General features: G+C 44.3%; 1 protein-coding gene and 1 pseudogene across 4 annotated transcripts; one reads left to right on the top strand and one right to left on the bottom strand.

Annotated features, from left to right (window-relative positions):
* Positions 1 to 135: 135 nt before the first annotated feature.
* Positions 136 to 12,266, bottom strand: LOC136511604 (uncharacterized). Of its 4 annotated transcripts, none has more exons than XM_066505648.1 (14): positions 5,365 to 5,656; positions 4,376 to 4,420; positions 4,180 to 4,271; positions 3,317 to 4,085; positions 3,137 to 3,204; positions 2,932 to 3,014; positions 2,675 to 2,774; positions 2,443 to 2,528; positions 2,257 to 2,339; positions 1,981 to 2,117; positions 1,791 to 1,892; positions 1,395 to 1,688; positions 1,131 to 1,253; positions 136 to 734 (listed from the first exon to the last, which is right to left on the bottom strand). In XM_066505648.1, exons 2-14 carry the CDS (start codon positions 4,380 to 4,382, stop codon positions 345 to 347), a joined length of 2,334 nt encoding a protein of 777 aa, XP_066361745.1. In that variant the 5' UTR covers positions 4,383 to 4,420; positions 5,365 to 5,656; the 3' UTR covers positions 136 to 344. The 4 variants fall into 4 exon arrangements, with proteins under 4 accessions (XP_066361745.1, XP_066361743.1, XP_066361744.1 ...); XM_066505646.1 differs by lacking the exon at positions 5,365 to 5,656 and adding an exon at positions 11,983 to 12,264 and having other exon boundaries at positions 142 to 734; XM_066505647.1 differs by lacking the exon at positions 5,365 to 5,656 and adding an exon at positions 11,090 to 11,956 and having other exon boundaries at positions 143 to 734.
* Positions 6,083 to 7,541, top strand: LOC136511605 (protein FAR1-RELATED SEQUENCE 5-like; annotated as a pseudogene).
* Positions 12,267 to 17,044: the final 4,778 nt, after the last annotated feature.

The raw sequence follows: 17,044 nt of genomic DNA, 5'->3' as shown, positions 1-17,044 counted from the left end.
TAAAAATTCCGTCTCACAAAGTAGTCGCAATCTGTACAATTAGTTATTTTTTTAGTCTATATTTAATACTCTATGCGTGTGTCCAAACATACGATGTGATAGAGACTCAACTTTGGTAGAGGAGCTAAACGGCTTAAGTGATGAAACTGTTCAAACCGTATGGATCTTGGAGAAGCGTTCTAAACTTCTAATAACCAAGGCATCAATTCTACCAAAACTTTTCTCTAGTTTCTAGCATGCATTACAGAAATGGATTATCCTTTGTTTCTCTGAACTCTGAATGAACAAGCAAAAACGAGAACAGAGGACTAAACTCTGTCCAGAATGGCGCACAAAGACAAGAGTTACATCAGAACTCCAGCAGTATTGTCAAGCGCCTTCTTTGCAATCTTGAATTTGCTAGCCAAGTCCTTCCCGGTGTCCTCAGCGATCACATGCTGCTTGATGAACAGCACAATGCCATCCCTCAATATCTCGAGCTCTGGAAGACCAGCGACGCGAGTAAAGACATTCCACACCCGTGCGTCATCTTTCTGTAGTAAGGTCTCAAACAGCATCTGGAAATGTGAGATCCTTGCTGGAGTCATCTCCACTGGGTTGGCCAGGTTAACAACCTTCAGAGTTGCGAGGGAGAGCGTGAAGTTCGACAGCATCTCTGCAACTAGTTTCGCAAGGTTCATGGACCGACTTGGCTCCATTTTATCTAGCTCCTTAAAATGGTCCCAGATGCAGCACTGAACAAAGCAGAGAACAAATAATTAGGAAGAGAGACACTTCGATCACCACCTATGCTGAAAGCAAGGCTGCAAGCACTACAGGTAACAGCTAGACGAGATTCTTTCCAAATCCGAATTAATACATGTAAGCTACCATCTGGCAATGCTAATGTGTTATTAGAATCATACCAATATAGCAATATGAAATACATGAAAACACAAGTTCAGATTCACCGAAGTCTAGGACTGTCATAATAGAATGTCGATTCATACCAAATTCATTCATTTAAGAAAGGGATGGCCTAAAAATGGATACACGTAAAATAAATCTACATAAGCCACTTGAGAAGAAGTAATTTCTGAGCCAAACAAGCTTTAATACAAATAGCAAACATGATAAATACAACAATATACCTGCAAGCTGAACTTGTGATTTTTCTCATGGTTGCATAGCTTGGAAGCAAGGACTGTGTAGTACTTATTGAACATCTTCTCATGCAGACAACAGTCAACAATGACCCTTATAATTTCTCGGTCCTGCATATCAAACACAGGAAAAGGCATACATCAATAATAGTGTCAAATACATGAACAACAACTAATCTTCAGGAACATTGATGCCAATAATAGTGTCAAATACATGAACAACAACTAATCTTCGGGAACATTGATGCATGCCTGCTTCCCAGAAAGGCCCAGCCTCAAGAGCTTCTCAAAAGCATCTACATAGTCTTCGGCACTCATTATAATACAAAAGATTGCTCTTCGTATGTCAGTGTTCATCCGCTGAGCAGCTGCAAGCTGAAGAAGTTTTTGTGTCTCTGCAACGTCCTTGCTTATAACAGCTGCAACATCTTCGATATTAGCTACTGTGGATGGAACATCCCCAGACAACCACCATTGCCCTTTCTTATCAGGGTCCAAAAGCCTACTCCATGTTAACCCACGCAAGAGGACATCTTCTGCCTTAAGCTGTCAGTACGTAAAAAAGGAATAAAAATAAGATAAGTCTTAAGTGCAATATGAAATCACAATTCATAACACAGATGATCGGCAAGTCATACTGGTTCAAACCTTTTGAAGCCACTTTTTTATTCGGGTATGGTGTGAAGGATCCTCTTTAGGCCTTTTCTTATTGTTCTTAATGTCACATATGGTCTCGAGCATAAATTCCATCTGAGCAGTAAGTTAAAACCATTCAGACAAATTTGAAACCTAGGTGGAAAGTGATGCTTAAATAGGTGCATTGAACAAGATAACTAACTCTTCTGCTCCGTATATCAGTCTTCCCATCTTCTCGAACACCAGAGTGCAATTTAAGCTGATTCACAGAGTTCTGAATACTAAGGACAAAATCTTTCATAGCACCTGGATCATCTCCCCGCAGCTTCATTCCACAGCCTGCCCATTTAGATGAAAGCATGTTCCCAGCTTCACTCAGAGACAGAAAAAGAGGGTACGGTGCTCTATACATGAATAGCTATTATGGTGGTTAAATGTTTCAGTTGAGTTACTATTGAAATGTGATGTAACACCATACACTGTAGGATGGTCAACACCGTAGAGACATCCAGCTCTGTCAAGCGCTTGCTCAGAATCGACAGAAGATCATACACAAGATCGCTGTTAATATCGGACAACAGGATGCACTAATCAATATTATGAGAATTTATGTTTGATGTGGCTTTACAAAAACATATTATGTTGTTCCACTCGAACCACAAACCTTGAGATGACACCAAATATGCACAAATAGCAGAAGAGTAAGGTAAGATTTCTCAGAGATAGACCATCTTCTTTTGAGTACTCGTCCTGCCACAAGAGAACACAAATAGTATCAGCTCAATAAAAAAATCCATTAGGATCACCACACGAAAGAATTCAAGAATCCTCAAGGTAAGCAGATATAGAGAACATAATAAGTCATATTTTTATCTTAGTAATAAGAAGAGTGATACCTCAAATGACTTAGCAATAGAGGAAAGGATCTTGGCACTGAAGTCAATACCAACCAAGCATGCCATGCCTGCAACAAAGGCTGCAAACACAGCAGCATATCTGCAAAAACAACAAAGCATTATTTTTGCAGTAGTAAACTATATCAAATTCTGACAAGACTGAGCTATCATACAAAAATGTGGTCCATGGAACAAATATGCTAAGCGCTTAATCAATCTAAAGAAAATATTTATCTGATTGATGGGAAATCCTTAACTGCTCATTGCCACGAGGTCCTCGGGAACAACTAGCCAAAACTTCATCCCCAATTATCTGAGAGCCAACACTTCGTGGAACAGACTGTGGTAGATAAAACAACAAAACCAGAAAACAGTGCCCCATGGTTAATCAAGACCCCCAAAAAAATCTGAAAGACAAACGGTAGAAAATATCAGAAGAAATATTGTAGTATAGGGTTGTACTCGAAAAAGCGTGGCAATTTCCTGAGTAATGGACTCCACGTTTGACTCTGAAAGTCTGTTCAGAAGTCCTGATGCATAGCAAACATTAGGTCATACACGGAAATACACTTGCAAACTAAAAACGATAAATACATGATGCAAATCAATCAAGTAAATAAAAGATAGAATTTAGGTTCAAACCTCTTACTCTGCGACGCATCTGGGCAATTTCTTCTGATTCTGAATTGGAAGCATTACGCAAACTCGGAGGTACATACTTCCCTTTTGATTCTGTGGGCAGTTCAACCACATTAGGCTCTCCATCCTCAGATTCCAGAACTGCTCCATCATTCTCTTCATCCATGTCAACACCTTCATCATCTGGTTCGTCCATCTCTAAGTCATCCTTCATCTTCTTCTTTTTCCTTTTATGACCGTTCTCTTCACCTACATCAACCAGTTCCTCCGTCTCCGTAACATCCTTCTTCATTTTCTTCTTCTTCTTCTTTTTCCGACCATTCTCTTCACCAATGTCATCTTGTTCCTCCATCTCTGTGTCATCCTTCTTCGCCTTCTTATTTTTCTTTTTACCTTTTTTCTTGTCTAAATTAGTGTCATCCGCCACATTCCAATCATATGCTTTTGTTTCATCATCTGAACCAAAGTCGCCACCAAATCCAAGGTCAGCAAAAAGTTCATCCATACCATCATCCGGACCTCCCAACTTTCCTTTCTTCACCTTGAGCTTTTTCGCAAACTTCCTCTCCATCTCTAGATCCTCCTCCATGCTCACAGCTCCACCCATCTCCATCTCAAGATATTCCTGGAAGTTGGACTTGGGCTTCTGCTTACCCTCTGCTTCCCTCTTTCTCTTCTTCTTCTTCATGCCATCAGGCTCTTTCTTTGGCTTCTTACCCTCAACTGGACTTGGCTCTACTACTGGCATTGCTGGCTTCTTCTTTTTGCCACCCTAACTCGATGAATTTTGTGCATCAGAATTAAGACAGTCAAGAAGGCAAAATAAGTTATTGCAGTCTTCCTCTCCAGGGACTTGGTAAACTCACCTGATGCTCAACCCAAGAGAGAAACCGCAGCTTGTGCTTCTCTGATCTCGCCTCTTTCCGCCTCTCTTTCCGAGACTTCTGCTCTGATTTCCCTGGAACAAGCACCAAGAGCAAACAATCAGCATACATTGTTGCAGTAGCAGAGTTCATTCTTCACAGAGCACAGGTATGAGACTCGGAAAAAAAAGGCCCTTACCCGCCATGATTGCTCTAAGTGGTCCTGACGAAGACTCAATTGGACCTGCAAATTGGGCAACAAGAGGTTACTGATATTCTCTATCAAATTAACCAGTTTGATCAGAATCAGATACCGAAAGGAGAAGAAGGCATCATTTGCTGAGGGGCTAGCCAGAACAGTGTTGGACATAGGAATGGACCAAGAGGGAGGCTGACTACTGAATAACTATGGTGAGTCTTCATAAGGCTAAGCCCAGGAATGGGCATGTAGGATACTTAGGGCCTGTGCACGGAGGAGTCAGAGCCACCAAAACCAAAATACTGGCTTCACAATTACTAGTTCATTTTAAGAATAGAGATAAAAACAGTTCCTTGCTACAGTGAAGTGCACAGAGAAGCTGAAACAAGAGCTGGTCGGAGCTCCAACAAACGGGGTGTTATGCTTACAACAGGAAAGAAATTCATATAATCATGTAAAATTGGTCATGATAGTAAATGTAAAAATATATTTTTTTAAAAAAAATAATAATCACATACGTGTGTAGACCTGAGCAACGGATTAAATTTTGTGCCAATTGGGTTATGTTTATAAACTTTTGAATCATCAGTCCATGGGCAGGGGCGGACACAACTAAGGATGGCAACGGGGCGGGTTCGGATCGGGTGGAGTCTCTGGACACCCAAAACCGAAACCCGAACCCGCCCCGGACACTAATTCAGGTGAAAATCTATCACCGAAACCGAAACCCGCGGATACCCGAAACCCATCGGATTATCCAAAATCCAAAAATATTATTTAAACAAGATGTAGCCATGAACAATCCAAGTTCACAAATTACAGCCCAAACAATACAAGTTCACACATTACAGTCCAAACAATCTAAGTTCACAGATTACAGCCAAGTTCACAGAGTACAGTCCAAACAGTCCACGAGCAACACCTCACAGGTAGAACTAGAGAAGCAATCCAAGTTCAATACAGTTCACAGATCGGATGCGCCGCCGTACCTGCGTGCTCGCCTCGACGCCTCCCCACAAGCTGCGTGCGCCGGCGGGCCGCCCCTGCTTGCGAGCGCTGTGTGCCCGGCGGGACCGGCTGCCGGCAGCTGGCGGACACGGGAGCAGGGCCGAGGAGGCCGCCCGCCGCTAAGGGCCGAGGGTCGTGAGGGACCCGGCGACTGGGGCACTTCGCGACCGTGACCGAGAGTGAGAAACAAAGAGGGTGAGAGAGAGACTGGGGCACAGGGCGAGCCGCCGCGTCGAGCGGGGAAGCGGACGAGCCGCGGCCGCCGTCGCCCAATCAATCGCCCATCGGGTGCTTGGGGGATGCGGATGACGGCTGAGGCTTGGGAATGAGATCCTCTGCAGTTGGCCATGTGACTTCTCTCTACGGTTGCTGAAGATCTAGACGTTCATTCATATCTAACGGTAACGGTGGCCAGAGCATAAGTGCTGCCTCCCTCAGCTAGCTGGGCTTCGGCCCAAACAACAGAGCCGCGTCCACTCAAAAAAAGAAAAAAAAAAACTGTACAACAGAGCAGCTGTATTTTGCTTCCGGCGTGGTTACTCGATACTTTGCCGCCGGGACTGCGTTTTTGGCGCGAGAAAGGAAAGGGCGGGCGCCGGGATCGGACTGCTGCTGCTGTGGTGTTCTCGATCAGTAAGCAGGTGGACTTATGCACTCACGTCATCCCTTGCTGTGATGTGTTGTTCTAATTTGATTTTTTTTGTCCTCCCTCACTGGATTTTGCTGGAATGATAGATTGAAGGAGATCTGATATGGAAGCTTGAAGGGAACATCAACTTGCTTGAATGAAAACAAAATTTGCATATTTAACATGGAAGAAAATAGGTGTGTAACGTCATGATTGTTTTTTTTTGTGGTCCAACTAATTTAGGGATAGATTGTAGTTGTTCAGTTTGCCACCTAATATCATGTCATCTTTATCTGTTTTCTTGTAGGGATGGCATGCTTCCTAATCTTTTACCTCAAGTTGGCATGGAGTTCAGTACTATAGATGAGGCTTGGATGTTTTGGATTAGCTATGGGGGTCGCAAAGGCTTTGAGGTGAGGAAAATGTACACAAACAAAAGAAAGTTAGATGGGAAGGTTAGTTCCTGCAGATTTGTTTGTGCAAATGAAGGTCAGAGAAAGCCAGATAAAAGAGATCATCTAACAAAGTGTCCAAGAGCTGAAACTAGGACCAACTGTCAAGTTCGTATGGGACTTATAATGGACAAGAATAAGGGAAATTATAAAGTGACTGATCTGTTTTTGGAACACAATCATACCCTTCAGCTGCCACAAACCTCACACTTGATGGCGTCTCAAAGGAAAATTTCAGAGTTACAAGGTTTTGAAATTGAGACGGCTGACGACGCAGGAATTGGGCCCAAAGCTGCTCATGAGTTGGCTTGCATCCAAGTTGGTGGCTCAGTTAATCTCAGTTACACTCTTCAAGACCACAAGAACTATTTACGGGGCAAGCGGCAACGGGAGATGGCATATGGTCAAGCAGGAAGCATGCTTATGTATTTTCAGGAAAAAATTGCCGAGAACCCATCATTTCAATATGCACTGCAGATGGATCGGGGAGAACAGATTGCAAACATATTCTGGGTTGATGCTAAAATGCTCACTGACTATGCATATTTTGGTGATGTTGTCAGTTTTGATACTACCTTTGGTACAAACAAGGAGAGTAGGCCTTTTGGCGTATTTGTTGGGTTCAACCATTTTAGAGAAACAGTGGTTTTTTGTGCTGTTCTCATGTATGACGAGACATTTGAATCCTTCAAGTGGCTATTTGAGACCTTCCTGAGGGCCCATAATGGTAAGCAACCTAAAACAATATATACCGATCAAGATTATGCAATGGGAAAAGCAGTTAAGGAAGTTTTTTTAGAAGCATGGCATGGTCTGTGCACTTTTCACATTATGCAGAATGCTGTCAAGCATCTAGCTGAACCGGATGATGAGGAATCAGATGCATCTCCCAAACAGGAAGTAGAAGACAACAATAAAGAACCAAGTATTCTCTCTGATTTTAGTGCGTGTATGTATGAGTATGAAGATGAAGCAACATTTGAAGATGCATTTAACATCATGAGGTCAAAGGCGAAAAAGCAAACTTGGTTGGATAGTATATACAAGGTAAGAGAAAAATGGGCCGAATGTTACATGAAGGATGTGTTCACATTAGGGATGAGAAGTACACAACTCAGTGAGAGTCTAAATAGTGACCTGAAGCGACATTTCAAATCTGATTTTGATATAATCCGATTTTTTAAGCATTTTGAAAGGGTTGTGAAATATAAAAGAAAGAAAGAACTGCAATCTGAATTTGAATCAAGAAAAAAATTTCCTAGAATCAAAATGAGGACACCTATGTTAATCCAAGCTAGCAAGCTGTACACACCACATATTTTTGAAGCTTTTCAAGGTGAGTATGAGAGGTCAATGGTAGCATGCACCAGAACATTAGAAGGCACAAATGAATATCTTGTAGCAATTGGGAGTCTAGATGAAAATTTTACATTTGAGAAGGAGTACAAAGTTATTGGTGATCCATTAGAACAGATCAGTACATGCAGCTGTGGGCAATTCAATAGAATCGGAATACTATGTGGCCATGCTTTAAAAGTCCTTGATTTGATGAATATCAAATCACTTCCCACACAATATGTACTGAAGAGATGGACACGGGAAGCACGCAGTGGAGCAGTACAGGACAACAAAGGCCGAGACATAATAGAGAATCCAAAATTAGATGATATGCTTCGCTACAAAGATATGGCTCGCAAATTTCTCAATTTGGCATATCGAGCTGCCAGCCATCCAAAATGCACCTTATTAGTAAACAACACACTGGATATGCTCAGCAAGCAAGTTGAAGAAGAAATGCATGGTGTTACAAGCCCTATGGATCCCATCATCGCTCCCACCAATGTTACTTTGCCTAATGAATTGTTGAGTACAGCAAGCCTAAAGAAAAAAGAGGTGGAAACAAAAACCTCGAAGCGCAAAAGAACTTGGCTTGACAAGAAGCGCAAGTGTACAAAAAAGGGAGGTAACAAAAAAGAAAACAGTACAAAGGTGTGTGACAAGAAAAAAAAAAGTTCGAAGGTTTGTGACAAGAAAAAAGAAAAATGTTCAAAGGTATTTAACAACACAAAATATATCAGATTCTCTCTAACTGTATTTGCTACAAAAAGTTTCAGTTGTATTTAACTATTTGATTCTCTTCTATCTGATCAGGAGCAACAGACTACAAAAGTGTCAGTCGATGATGGCGCAACACTACAAAATACATGCCTGAACCATCCATCTTTACCTCAGGAAGAGATCTCTGAATCATACACAGTCATCAATAGTTTCTCTCAACTATTGACGGTAATATTACAAAGTAATATATTTTTCCTCTGAATCATACATGGTCATTATGTTGAATTATTTTTGTTCTATTTTTCAGGGAGCAATGACAGATGGTGTTATTGGTGAATTCTAGTAGTACAGATTATGTCCCCTTTGCATTTGTCCTGCAATGACAGATGGTGTTCAGATAGTTTTGGTTTTGTGGTTTAAGTGTAATCAGCCAAATGGAGCTTCCAGTAATATGCATCATTTTGTGCATCTTGATGAAATTGCAGTAACCAGCAACATCTTTTGTGCAGACATATGAAATTGCAGTAACGAGTGACATCTTTTGTGCATTGCATTCACAATAGCATTCCAAATCAATTTACAACACAATGGCGATATTTACGTCTTCTATAGTCACAAATTGTTTGCTAGCACTTGAACAATTTACAGAAGGGATTCCCTTTACAGAACTGATAGCAATTACAGTATCCTTCCATCACTAGTCTTTTACAGTCCACTGATCCACTCTTCCACGACCGGCAGCAGCGGCAGCATAATCCGCATCTTCCTCCCCAGTCGCTGAAGGCCGCGATTTCGTGCTGTAACCAGTGTTGCCAGCTGAGAATGAGTTGCTGCTCCTCTTCGCCTCCTGGGCAGCAGCAGTGTTGTTGTCCAGAAGCTCATCCCATCCTCCATATCCGCCACTGCTTTTGCTGGCTCCCCAGCCATCTCCACTGCTGCTGCTCTTGGTGTTATCATCAGCTCCAACAGCGGTTGCGGGAACGCCACTGCCTTTTCTCCTTCCCCATACAGCGTCAAGCAAAAATGATATGGCCGACTGACCGAGCGGGAACGCCATGGCCATTAGAAAGGCCTTTGTCCCCGTTGCAGCAAACATGGACACAAGCATCACCGGTAGCAGGAATCCGTACATCTTAAATACCTAGGCCACAAGTATAGAAAGCAGCAGGCCATTGATCAGTCACTACGACAACAACGAAGCACAGTTATTCATTCATTGATTTTATTACAGTACTGATCTGATATGCATGCTAAATTAGTGATGAAATGAAAAGCAGCAGGAACAGAAGCTGATGAGTCTGGGCTAATTGATTGTAGTGATCAGTTAAGTTCCAAATTAGAGAATTATAAGTAGAGATTTGGTTTAGATATACTAGGCAAAAGAAATATATTGTTGCTTAAATGTAACTCAGAATGATTGGCAAAGGATCTATGATCCCAATCCCATTATACACTCACTGTCCAGAGCACGCAAGAAAATTGAAGTTATGTTTTCAAAAAGAAAATTGAAATTATTGATGGCATAATGACAGAGCCTACCAGAAAGAAAGGGGAAAAAATACAGGAACAAAAATTCTATACAATATGTATGTAGCAGACCTTGGAGAACCAGGGCTCGTCGAACAGCTCCCCGGCACCACCAAATCCGGGGAACGCAGCGTCATCCTCGTAATCATAATAGTATTCCTCCTCTAGAGAAGAGGAACCGTAGTCTTCTTGGCTGCCGTCGGGGTCGGACCACCACCTCCTCCTCGTCGCCCTGCTGCTCGTGGTGGCGGTGGTGCTGTCTCTTCCATGGGTGTTGCCGTTGGAGAACCACCAGCTGGAGGGGCCGCGGCGGAGGGAGGAGGAGAGGATAGGAAGGGGCGGTTTGCCTGGTGGTGCTGGAACTGGAGGCGCTGGCGAGGACCTCCGAGGGGAGCGCCGGCGAGGACCTCCGAGGGGAGCGGGAAGGGGAACGCCGAGTCGCCGACCCTTCAGACCTGGGAGTCCGGGAGGAAGAGGACGGCGGAGTCGAATCAGTGGACGCTAGCAATTGGGCTGATATGGGTTTGGTTACAGGCCTGTGAGATTGGTTCGTTTGCTTGACTCACGGTTGGATAGAAATCGGATGGTTTAGATCAGTGACTGCAGAGACAAGTCGTTTTGCTCGACTTCAGAGGATCTTGTTCCGAGGCTTGAGGGTTTGAGTTCACGCTTATATACTTAGGTTGCTAGTTGGGCTTCTATTGGGCTGAATTTTCGGGGGCCCGATGGAGCTCCACAGGTGAAATCATGGATCCGCACCAAACCTGCAGTGCTTTGGGTATCCGAACCCGAAAATCCGTGGACAAAAACCAGACACCGAATCCGAAACCCGTGGACCCAAAATCCGTGGATATCCATCCCGAACCCGATCCGCTGCCATCCTTAGACACAACAAAGCGATATGGATGTACACATGACACCCGATATAATTATTGCAAAAAAGTTCGAAATTAGGATGCATCAGATAGCCAAACAGCTTTAGGTTAGGGTTTGGATGCTCGGCTTCGCACAGCAGGAATGCAAAAGAAGGGGTGGGAATACCTGGTGGGTGCTCGTCGCCGGCGAAGAGACCAGCGAAGGCCTCAGCAGCTAGCGTAGGGCGGCGACGGCGGCGGCCCACCAGTCGTCGGAGAGCGAGAGGGGGGCGAGGGAGACAAACAGAAACGCACGAGGAATGCGGCGGCCGGGCGGCTCCGTCTGGGGTTGTTCGGCGGCGCTGGTAGAGAGCACTCGCACTCGCACAGGAAGAGGAAGAAGAATTTCGTGAGGGCAGGGCAGGAAGACCGGTTCGGACGTTTGGGCCGATTTGAGTTTTTGGGCCACTGGGTTTTTAGGCTGGAATGGGAGAAAAAGGATGCATTGTTAGTGGGCTGAAATCACTTTAGCCCATGTTTTCTCTCTCGATCACTTCTTTTTTTTTTTGAATTTGAGATTGAGAAATTATTTGTTCAGCCTAAAAATACTATAGAGATTTTGAGAGCTAGCTAAAAATTAGCTCTCTTGTATCTAAACAAAAGGACTAATAGGTGTTTTACTAGTTGAGTACTAGTTGATAGCCAAGTACCTAATTGCAAACTTAGGATAATTTATAGCTCCAACCAATAAGTGATGGACAGAGCGCGCTGGCAACACGCCTTGCATTGCAGCATGAGGTCCGCCATCACCATCCACGCCTTGAATGCTTCTTTTGATCTGTTGCTCCGCCTACGGGACATACAGCTACACAACAATACAAAGACAAGGCACAGTAACACCATTCCTGCACGAATCTAGGCTCGTTTGGATCCTTCCAGATCACACAGCAGCGAGATCAGGCGGACCAAGCTACCCAGATCGCGCCCCAGCAACGACGCGTGAGTCGCGGCAGCGCAGTTCAGATCCTTGGGACTAGAATTAGGTTTTTGCAATTTAAAGGGGAGGCGGCAGGTTGGTACCGGCGATGACGATGCGGTCGCAGGTGGACTTGATGGTCTGGAACTGCGCGAGGTAGTTCGCCATGGCTGCCGGCCGAAGCGGCGTAGGCGGAAAGTGATGGGCTCCGCGCCGGTACTAGTGCCCCATGCGGCCGCTACAGCTCCTGGGAGGTCGCCGGATGCGCGGGCGAGGCGCGGGGTCCCCGAGATGCGGAGGCGACGGGGAGTAGCGGGGGAGTCTGCTGAAGACGAAGGCGCTAAACGGGTCGGGTGCGCAGGAGTTGCGGTTACGGACTGAGAATACTGACAAGATGGACCCTCCGCTTGGGTGAACTGTCATGGAGTCGGCTCATTTGAGTTTGAATAATAAATAAAAAAAGTGTTGTTATTCTATGATGCTGAATTTCTCCCATGCCAAAGATGAATAGAAATTATCAAAAAGAGTGAAAAGATATAAATAACAATTAATATTTAAATAACTCCTCAAATGATGATTTAACATGTGTTTGGTTTAAAGATGTGTTTGGATGGGATTGTTTCATCCTTGATTTTATGGATGAAATGGTTCCATTATATGATTAGTTGAGAGGGACGAGACCATTTTTGTTCACTGAGCAAAGCTCTAGTGTTTTCATTCGGGTGAGCACCAGATGGTACAATGCAATGCCCACCTTTTCTTCGGTGACAGCTTTCGATGGCTATCCCAATAACTCAGCCAAGTGACAACCTCTCTAGAGCATCTCTCCAGAGGAGCACCGTGAGCACTCTGATGCTCTTTGGAGAGTTCCAATGAATGCAAATCAATTGCACATAAGCTCCTCTCTCCCTCTATGTAAGCATGCCAACTCCAATTTGTTTTTCCGAACAAAAAGCCTTAAGTTAGCATTTTTAGAGGATATTGAAAAACATTTTCACTTTCTCACCACGTTGCTAGGTCTATAATATATGAAAGTTAATCATCATCTAGCGACACTAATTAACCATGTTAGCTTTAGAGTTCCCCTCTTAACAGTACGACTATATATTCTAACCTGACCATGCACTCCATTGCATCTCGACTGATGAAATGAAAACCCCTAGCATATACTTTTGCCTCTGGGCTTGTTTTCATCTCCTTTTCTCCATGGGTAAGCACTTGCTTTATATGGCTTGATTTTCATCTCCATCACTATCATGTGAACACTAGTTCAATCATAACTTAGAAAACATTAGTCCGCTAGTTATCACTTAGTTACCAAAATCAAAACTTGAGGCTTTCAACTATTTGGTAGAGATCTTAGGAGCTGATTCTCCCTTAGAAACACACCTTATCAACCAAACAACAAAACTACATATAGATTATGATGGAAAGCACACAAGAATCATTTCTCTATTTACGCTGGTATCTGGGAGGTAAAAACATGCTACTCATTGCTCCATGTTCATCAATTTTACCAAAATCAAATTCTCTCCATACCATACCTCCACCAAAAAATCAATAAGCTATAGCTAAGAAAAAGAGAGTAGAGTTCTATCAAACATACCCTAAAGGGGCATTTGACAGACCTCGTTGGAGCTGATTCTCCCTAAGAATCACTCCTCCTCAGCGGTAAAATTGCGCATATATTCTGGTGGAGAGCAAACAAGAATCATTCTTCATCTACACTCAGAGTTAAAAAAACCCTGCTTGTCGGGTTCATAAACCCTAGGTCCCCAATGGGTCCGCTTCCCAACAAAAACTTGGCCTAGCGGATGGCATAGCGACAACGCGCGCCTCCCGGGCCGGCCCAGATACCTAATGACAGGCCGAGAGAACGATCCGGTCCTCAACCGGAAGGCCTGGCCAAGGTGGGAACATAGTCCGACTCCGACCTCCTTTTTCGACCGGGGATACACGGGGCCTCTGCTCGTAGCTCTTCTGAAAGGTCCTAATATGGCTAGAAGGGGGGGTGAATAGCCTATTTAAAAATCTACAAATCAACTAGAGCAATTTGATTAGTATGACAAATAGCGTAATACAAACTTGCTCTAGCTCTACAAGGGTTGCAAGTCACCTATCCAACAATTCTAGTTGCAATGATTACTTAGGCACACAACTTGCAATGTAATTACTCACTAAGAGCTCTCAAACTTACTACTCTAAAGAGCTCAACTAGATGAATGTAAATAATAAAGCAAGCTCTCAATTCTAATTACACTAAAGAGCTTGTATCAACTAGTTTGCATGAATGTAAACAAGTGAGTAGGGTGATTATACCGACGTGTAGGGGATGAACCAATCACAAGAAGAATATATAGCCAATCACTGGGAGAATGTAAAGACAAGAGACAATCGATTTTCTCCCAAGGTTCACGTGCTTGCCAACACGCTATGTCTCCGTTGTGTCGACCAACACTTGGTGGTTCGACGGCTAAGAGGTGTTTCACAAACCTCGTCCACATGATTGGACACCGCAAGAACCGACCCACAAGTGAGGTAACTCAATGACACGAGCAATTTACTAGAGTTACCTTTCGGCGCTCCATCGGGGAAGGTACAACTCCCCTCACAATCACCGGAGATGGCCACGAACAATCACCAACTCGTGCCGATCCTCCACCGCTACACCGAGCCGTCTAGGTGGTGGCAACCACCAAGAGTAACAAGTGAAATCCGCAGCGCAACACGAATACCAAGTGCCTCTAGATGCAATCACTCAAGCAATGCACTTGGATTCTCTCCCAATCTCACAAAGATGATGAATCAATGATGGAGATGAGTGGGAGGACTTTGGCTAAGCTCACAAGGTTGCTATGTCAATAAAAATGTGCAAGAGGGTGAGCTTGAGCCGGCTATGGGGCTTAAATAGAAGCCCCCACGAAATAGAGCCGTTGTACCCCTTCACTGGGCACACTATGGGCTGACCGGACGCTCCGGTCAGACTTGACCGGACGCTAGCCCTCAGCGTTCGGTCGCCCGATGGACGCCACGCGTCACTAGCTTCAAACGTTGTTCGTCAGATTTCAACGGCTACGAAGCTGACCGGACGCTCCGGCAAAACTGACCGGACGCTGAAGCCCCAGCGTCCGGTCGTTTCCAATAAGCTCCCCGAGGCATATTTTTTGACCGGACGCGTCCGGTCCACCTTGACCGGACACAGACCAGCGTCCGGTGTAATACCCTAGGTACTGTGTAGACCCGTCAATTTGACCAGACGTAGCCTATCAGCGTCCGGTCGTTGAGTGACCTAGCGTCCGGTCAATAGACCGACGCGCGCACCCTCTGCTGCCACTGACCGGACGCACCGGTCTAGCCAAGGCCAGCATCCGGTCACTTGCAGTGACCTCCAACTTTTCTGTCTAGGGCGCCAGTGGCACCGTCGGACTGTCCGCACTCTACGGGCGGATATTCCGCCGGTGGAGTTTCTTACCCTTGCACCTAAACTTCACCACCCTTGATCAAATGTGTCAACCACCAAGTGTATCACCTTGTGCACATGTGTTAGCGTATTTTCACAAACATTTTCAAGGGTGTTAGCACTCTACTAGATCCTAAATGCATATGCAATGAGTTAGAGCATCTAGTGGCACTTTGATAACCGCATTCCGATACGAGTTTCACCCCTCTTAATAGTACAGCTATCAATCCTAAATGTGATCACACTCGCTAAGTGTCTTGATCACCAAAACAAAATGGCTCCTACATTTTATACCTTTGCCTTGAGCCTTTTGTTTTACTCTTTCTTCTTTTCCAAGTTTAAGCATTTTACCATCACCATGCCATCACCATTGTCATGATCTTCGCCATTGCTTCATCACTTGGAGTAGTGCTACCTATCTCATAATCATCTTGATAAACAAGATTAGCACTTAGGGTTTCATCAATTAACCAAAACCAAACTACATCTTCCCTGACCGACACGGTCGGGGCCAACTAGGAACGATCGATCGGGGACACCCGCTCGGTGAGGGCATGGGGATCAGGCAGAGCAGATAAGGTAAGGCGCTCAAGTCAAACCGCAATACCGATGACCGTACCCTGCCATACCCTGCGCACCTACAGGACGGTGCCACCAGGCCATGCCAGATAGACACTATGCAACCTTCTGGGCGTTTCAGAACCCAAACAGTATTGTAGGCGCCGACATTTGCCATACCAGGCGAACAAGGTAGAGCCTGCCACATGCATCTAGACATAAACAGTATTGTGGACACCGACGACCGTCTCGTACCCGACAGCATAGGCAACAAGACTAGGTAGTACACGTATACATTCTCTCTATTTCTCTGACTTGTAAGAGCCCATCCCCTTCGACTATAAAAGGGGATGAGCTCTCTCCTAAAAAGGATCTGGCTATTCTAACTCTGGCTCTCTGGCTCTCCTCAAAAAGAGAAGTTAGACGATTCGAGCACTCAAGGACCCGAGAACTTGAATAGTTCAATAGCTCTAGAACTCTAAAGCTACACAGGGCATACGCTCCAATACTTTGCGCACGTTAGAGCCTCCGTCACTCTCGGCCCCTCGGTTTAGAGTCCGACCGGGTTTTTAACACCCCCCTTATTATTCCTACTCGTTTGTAACCCCACAGCAAACTTCGAGCACCTAGGCTCAGGAATAGAGTCATCGACCGACTGAAACTAGATGTAGAGTACGTTGCCTGAACCAGTATAAATCCTGTGTTATTGAGTGCTAGACCACATCCGATCACAACGCACGGTAAAACTATAAATATCTACTTGTTGATCATTTTTCGCACCGACATTGTTGCTCGTTGCTTCCTATTTAATCCCTACTAAAATCACTCTAGGAAAATTCTTACCTACTCTCTATTCTTCTCCGCCACTAAAAAAACTTGCTTCTCCTTGCTTCCTATTTAATCCTCACTAAAAATCACTCTAAATCAATTCTTATCCGTCTAAAATTAAGGGCTTGTTTGAGACTGTTCTATTTCACGATTTTTTATTCTGCTCCACGTTTTTCAACTAAATAAGTGCAACTCCACAAACTCTACTCTTTTATTTTTTGAACTGCTCTACGTATAGTCCTAAACAAATCCTAACTAGAATGACTTTACTAGAAAATTAAGGAGCAGAGTTAAAAAATCGAGGCCAGAGTTCTCCAATC

Source organism: Miscanthus floridulus, chromosome 16, assembly GCF_019320115.1.
Source record: "Miscanthus floridulus cultivar M001 chromosome 16, ASM1932011v1, whole genome shotgun sequence".
In the NCBI taxonomy this organism is placed as follows: Eukaryota; Viridiplantae; Streptophyta; class Magnoliopsida; order Poales; family Poaceae; genus Miscanthus; species Miscanthus floridulus.
The sequence above is the reverse complement of the archived record's forward strand: the minus strand, read 5'-3'. Positions and strand labels throughout refer to the sequence as shown.

Bases quoted from the DNA above. Each gene is read 5' to 3' on its own strand.
- LOC136511604 (XM_066505646.1), bottom strand. From the start codon at position 12,046: ATGGCGAACTACCTCGCGCAGTTCCAGACCATCAAGTCCACCTGCGAC. The intron at 2,775-2,931 runs GTTAAGGATTTC...TTGTTTTTGCAG, and splicing joins GGACCTCGTGGCAATGAGCA to ATATGCTGCTGTGTTTGCAG. The intron at 1,689-1,790 runs GTTTGAACCAGT...ACGTACTGACAG, and splicing joins TAAAAAAGTGGCTTCAAAAG to CTTAAGGCAGAAGATGTCCT.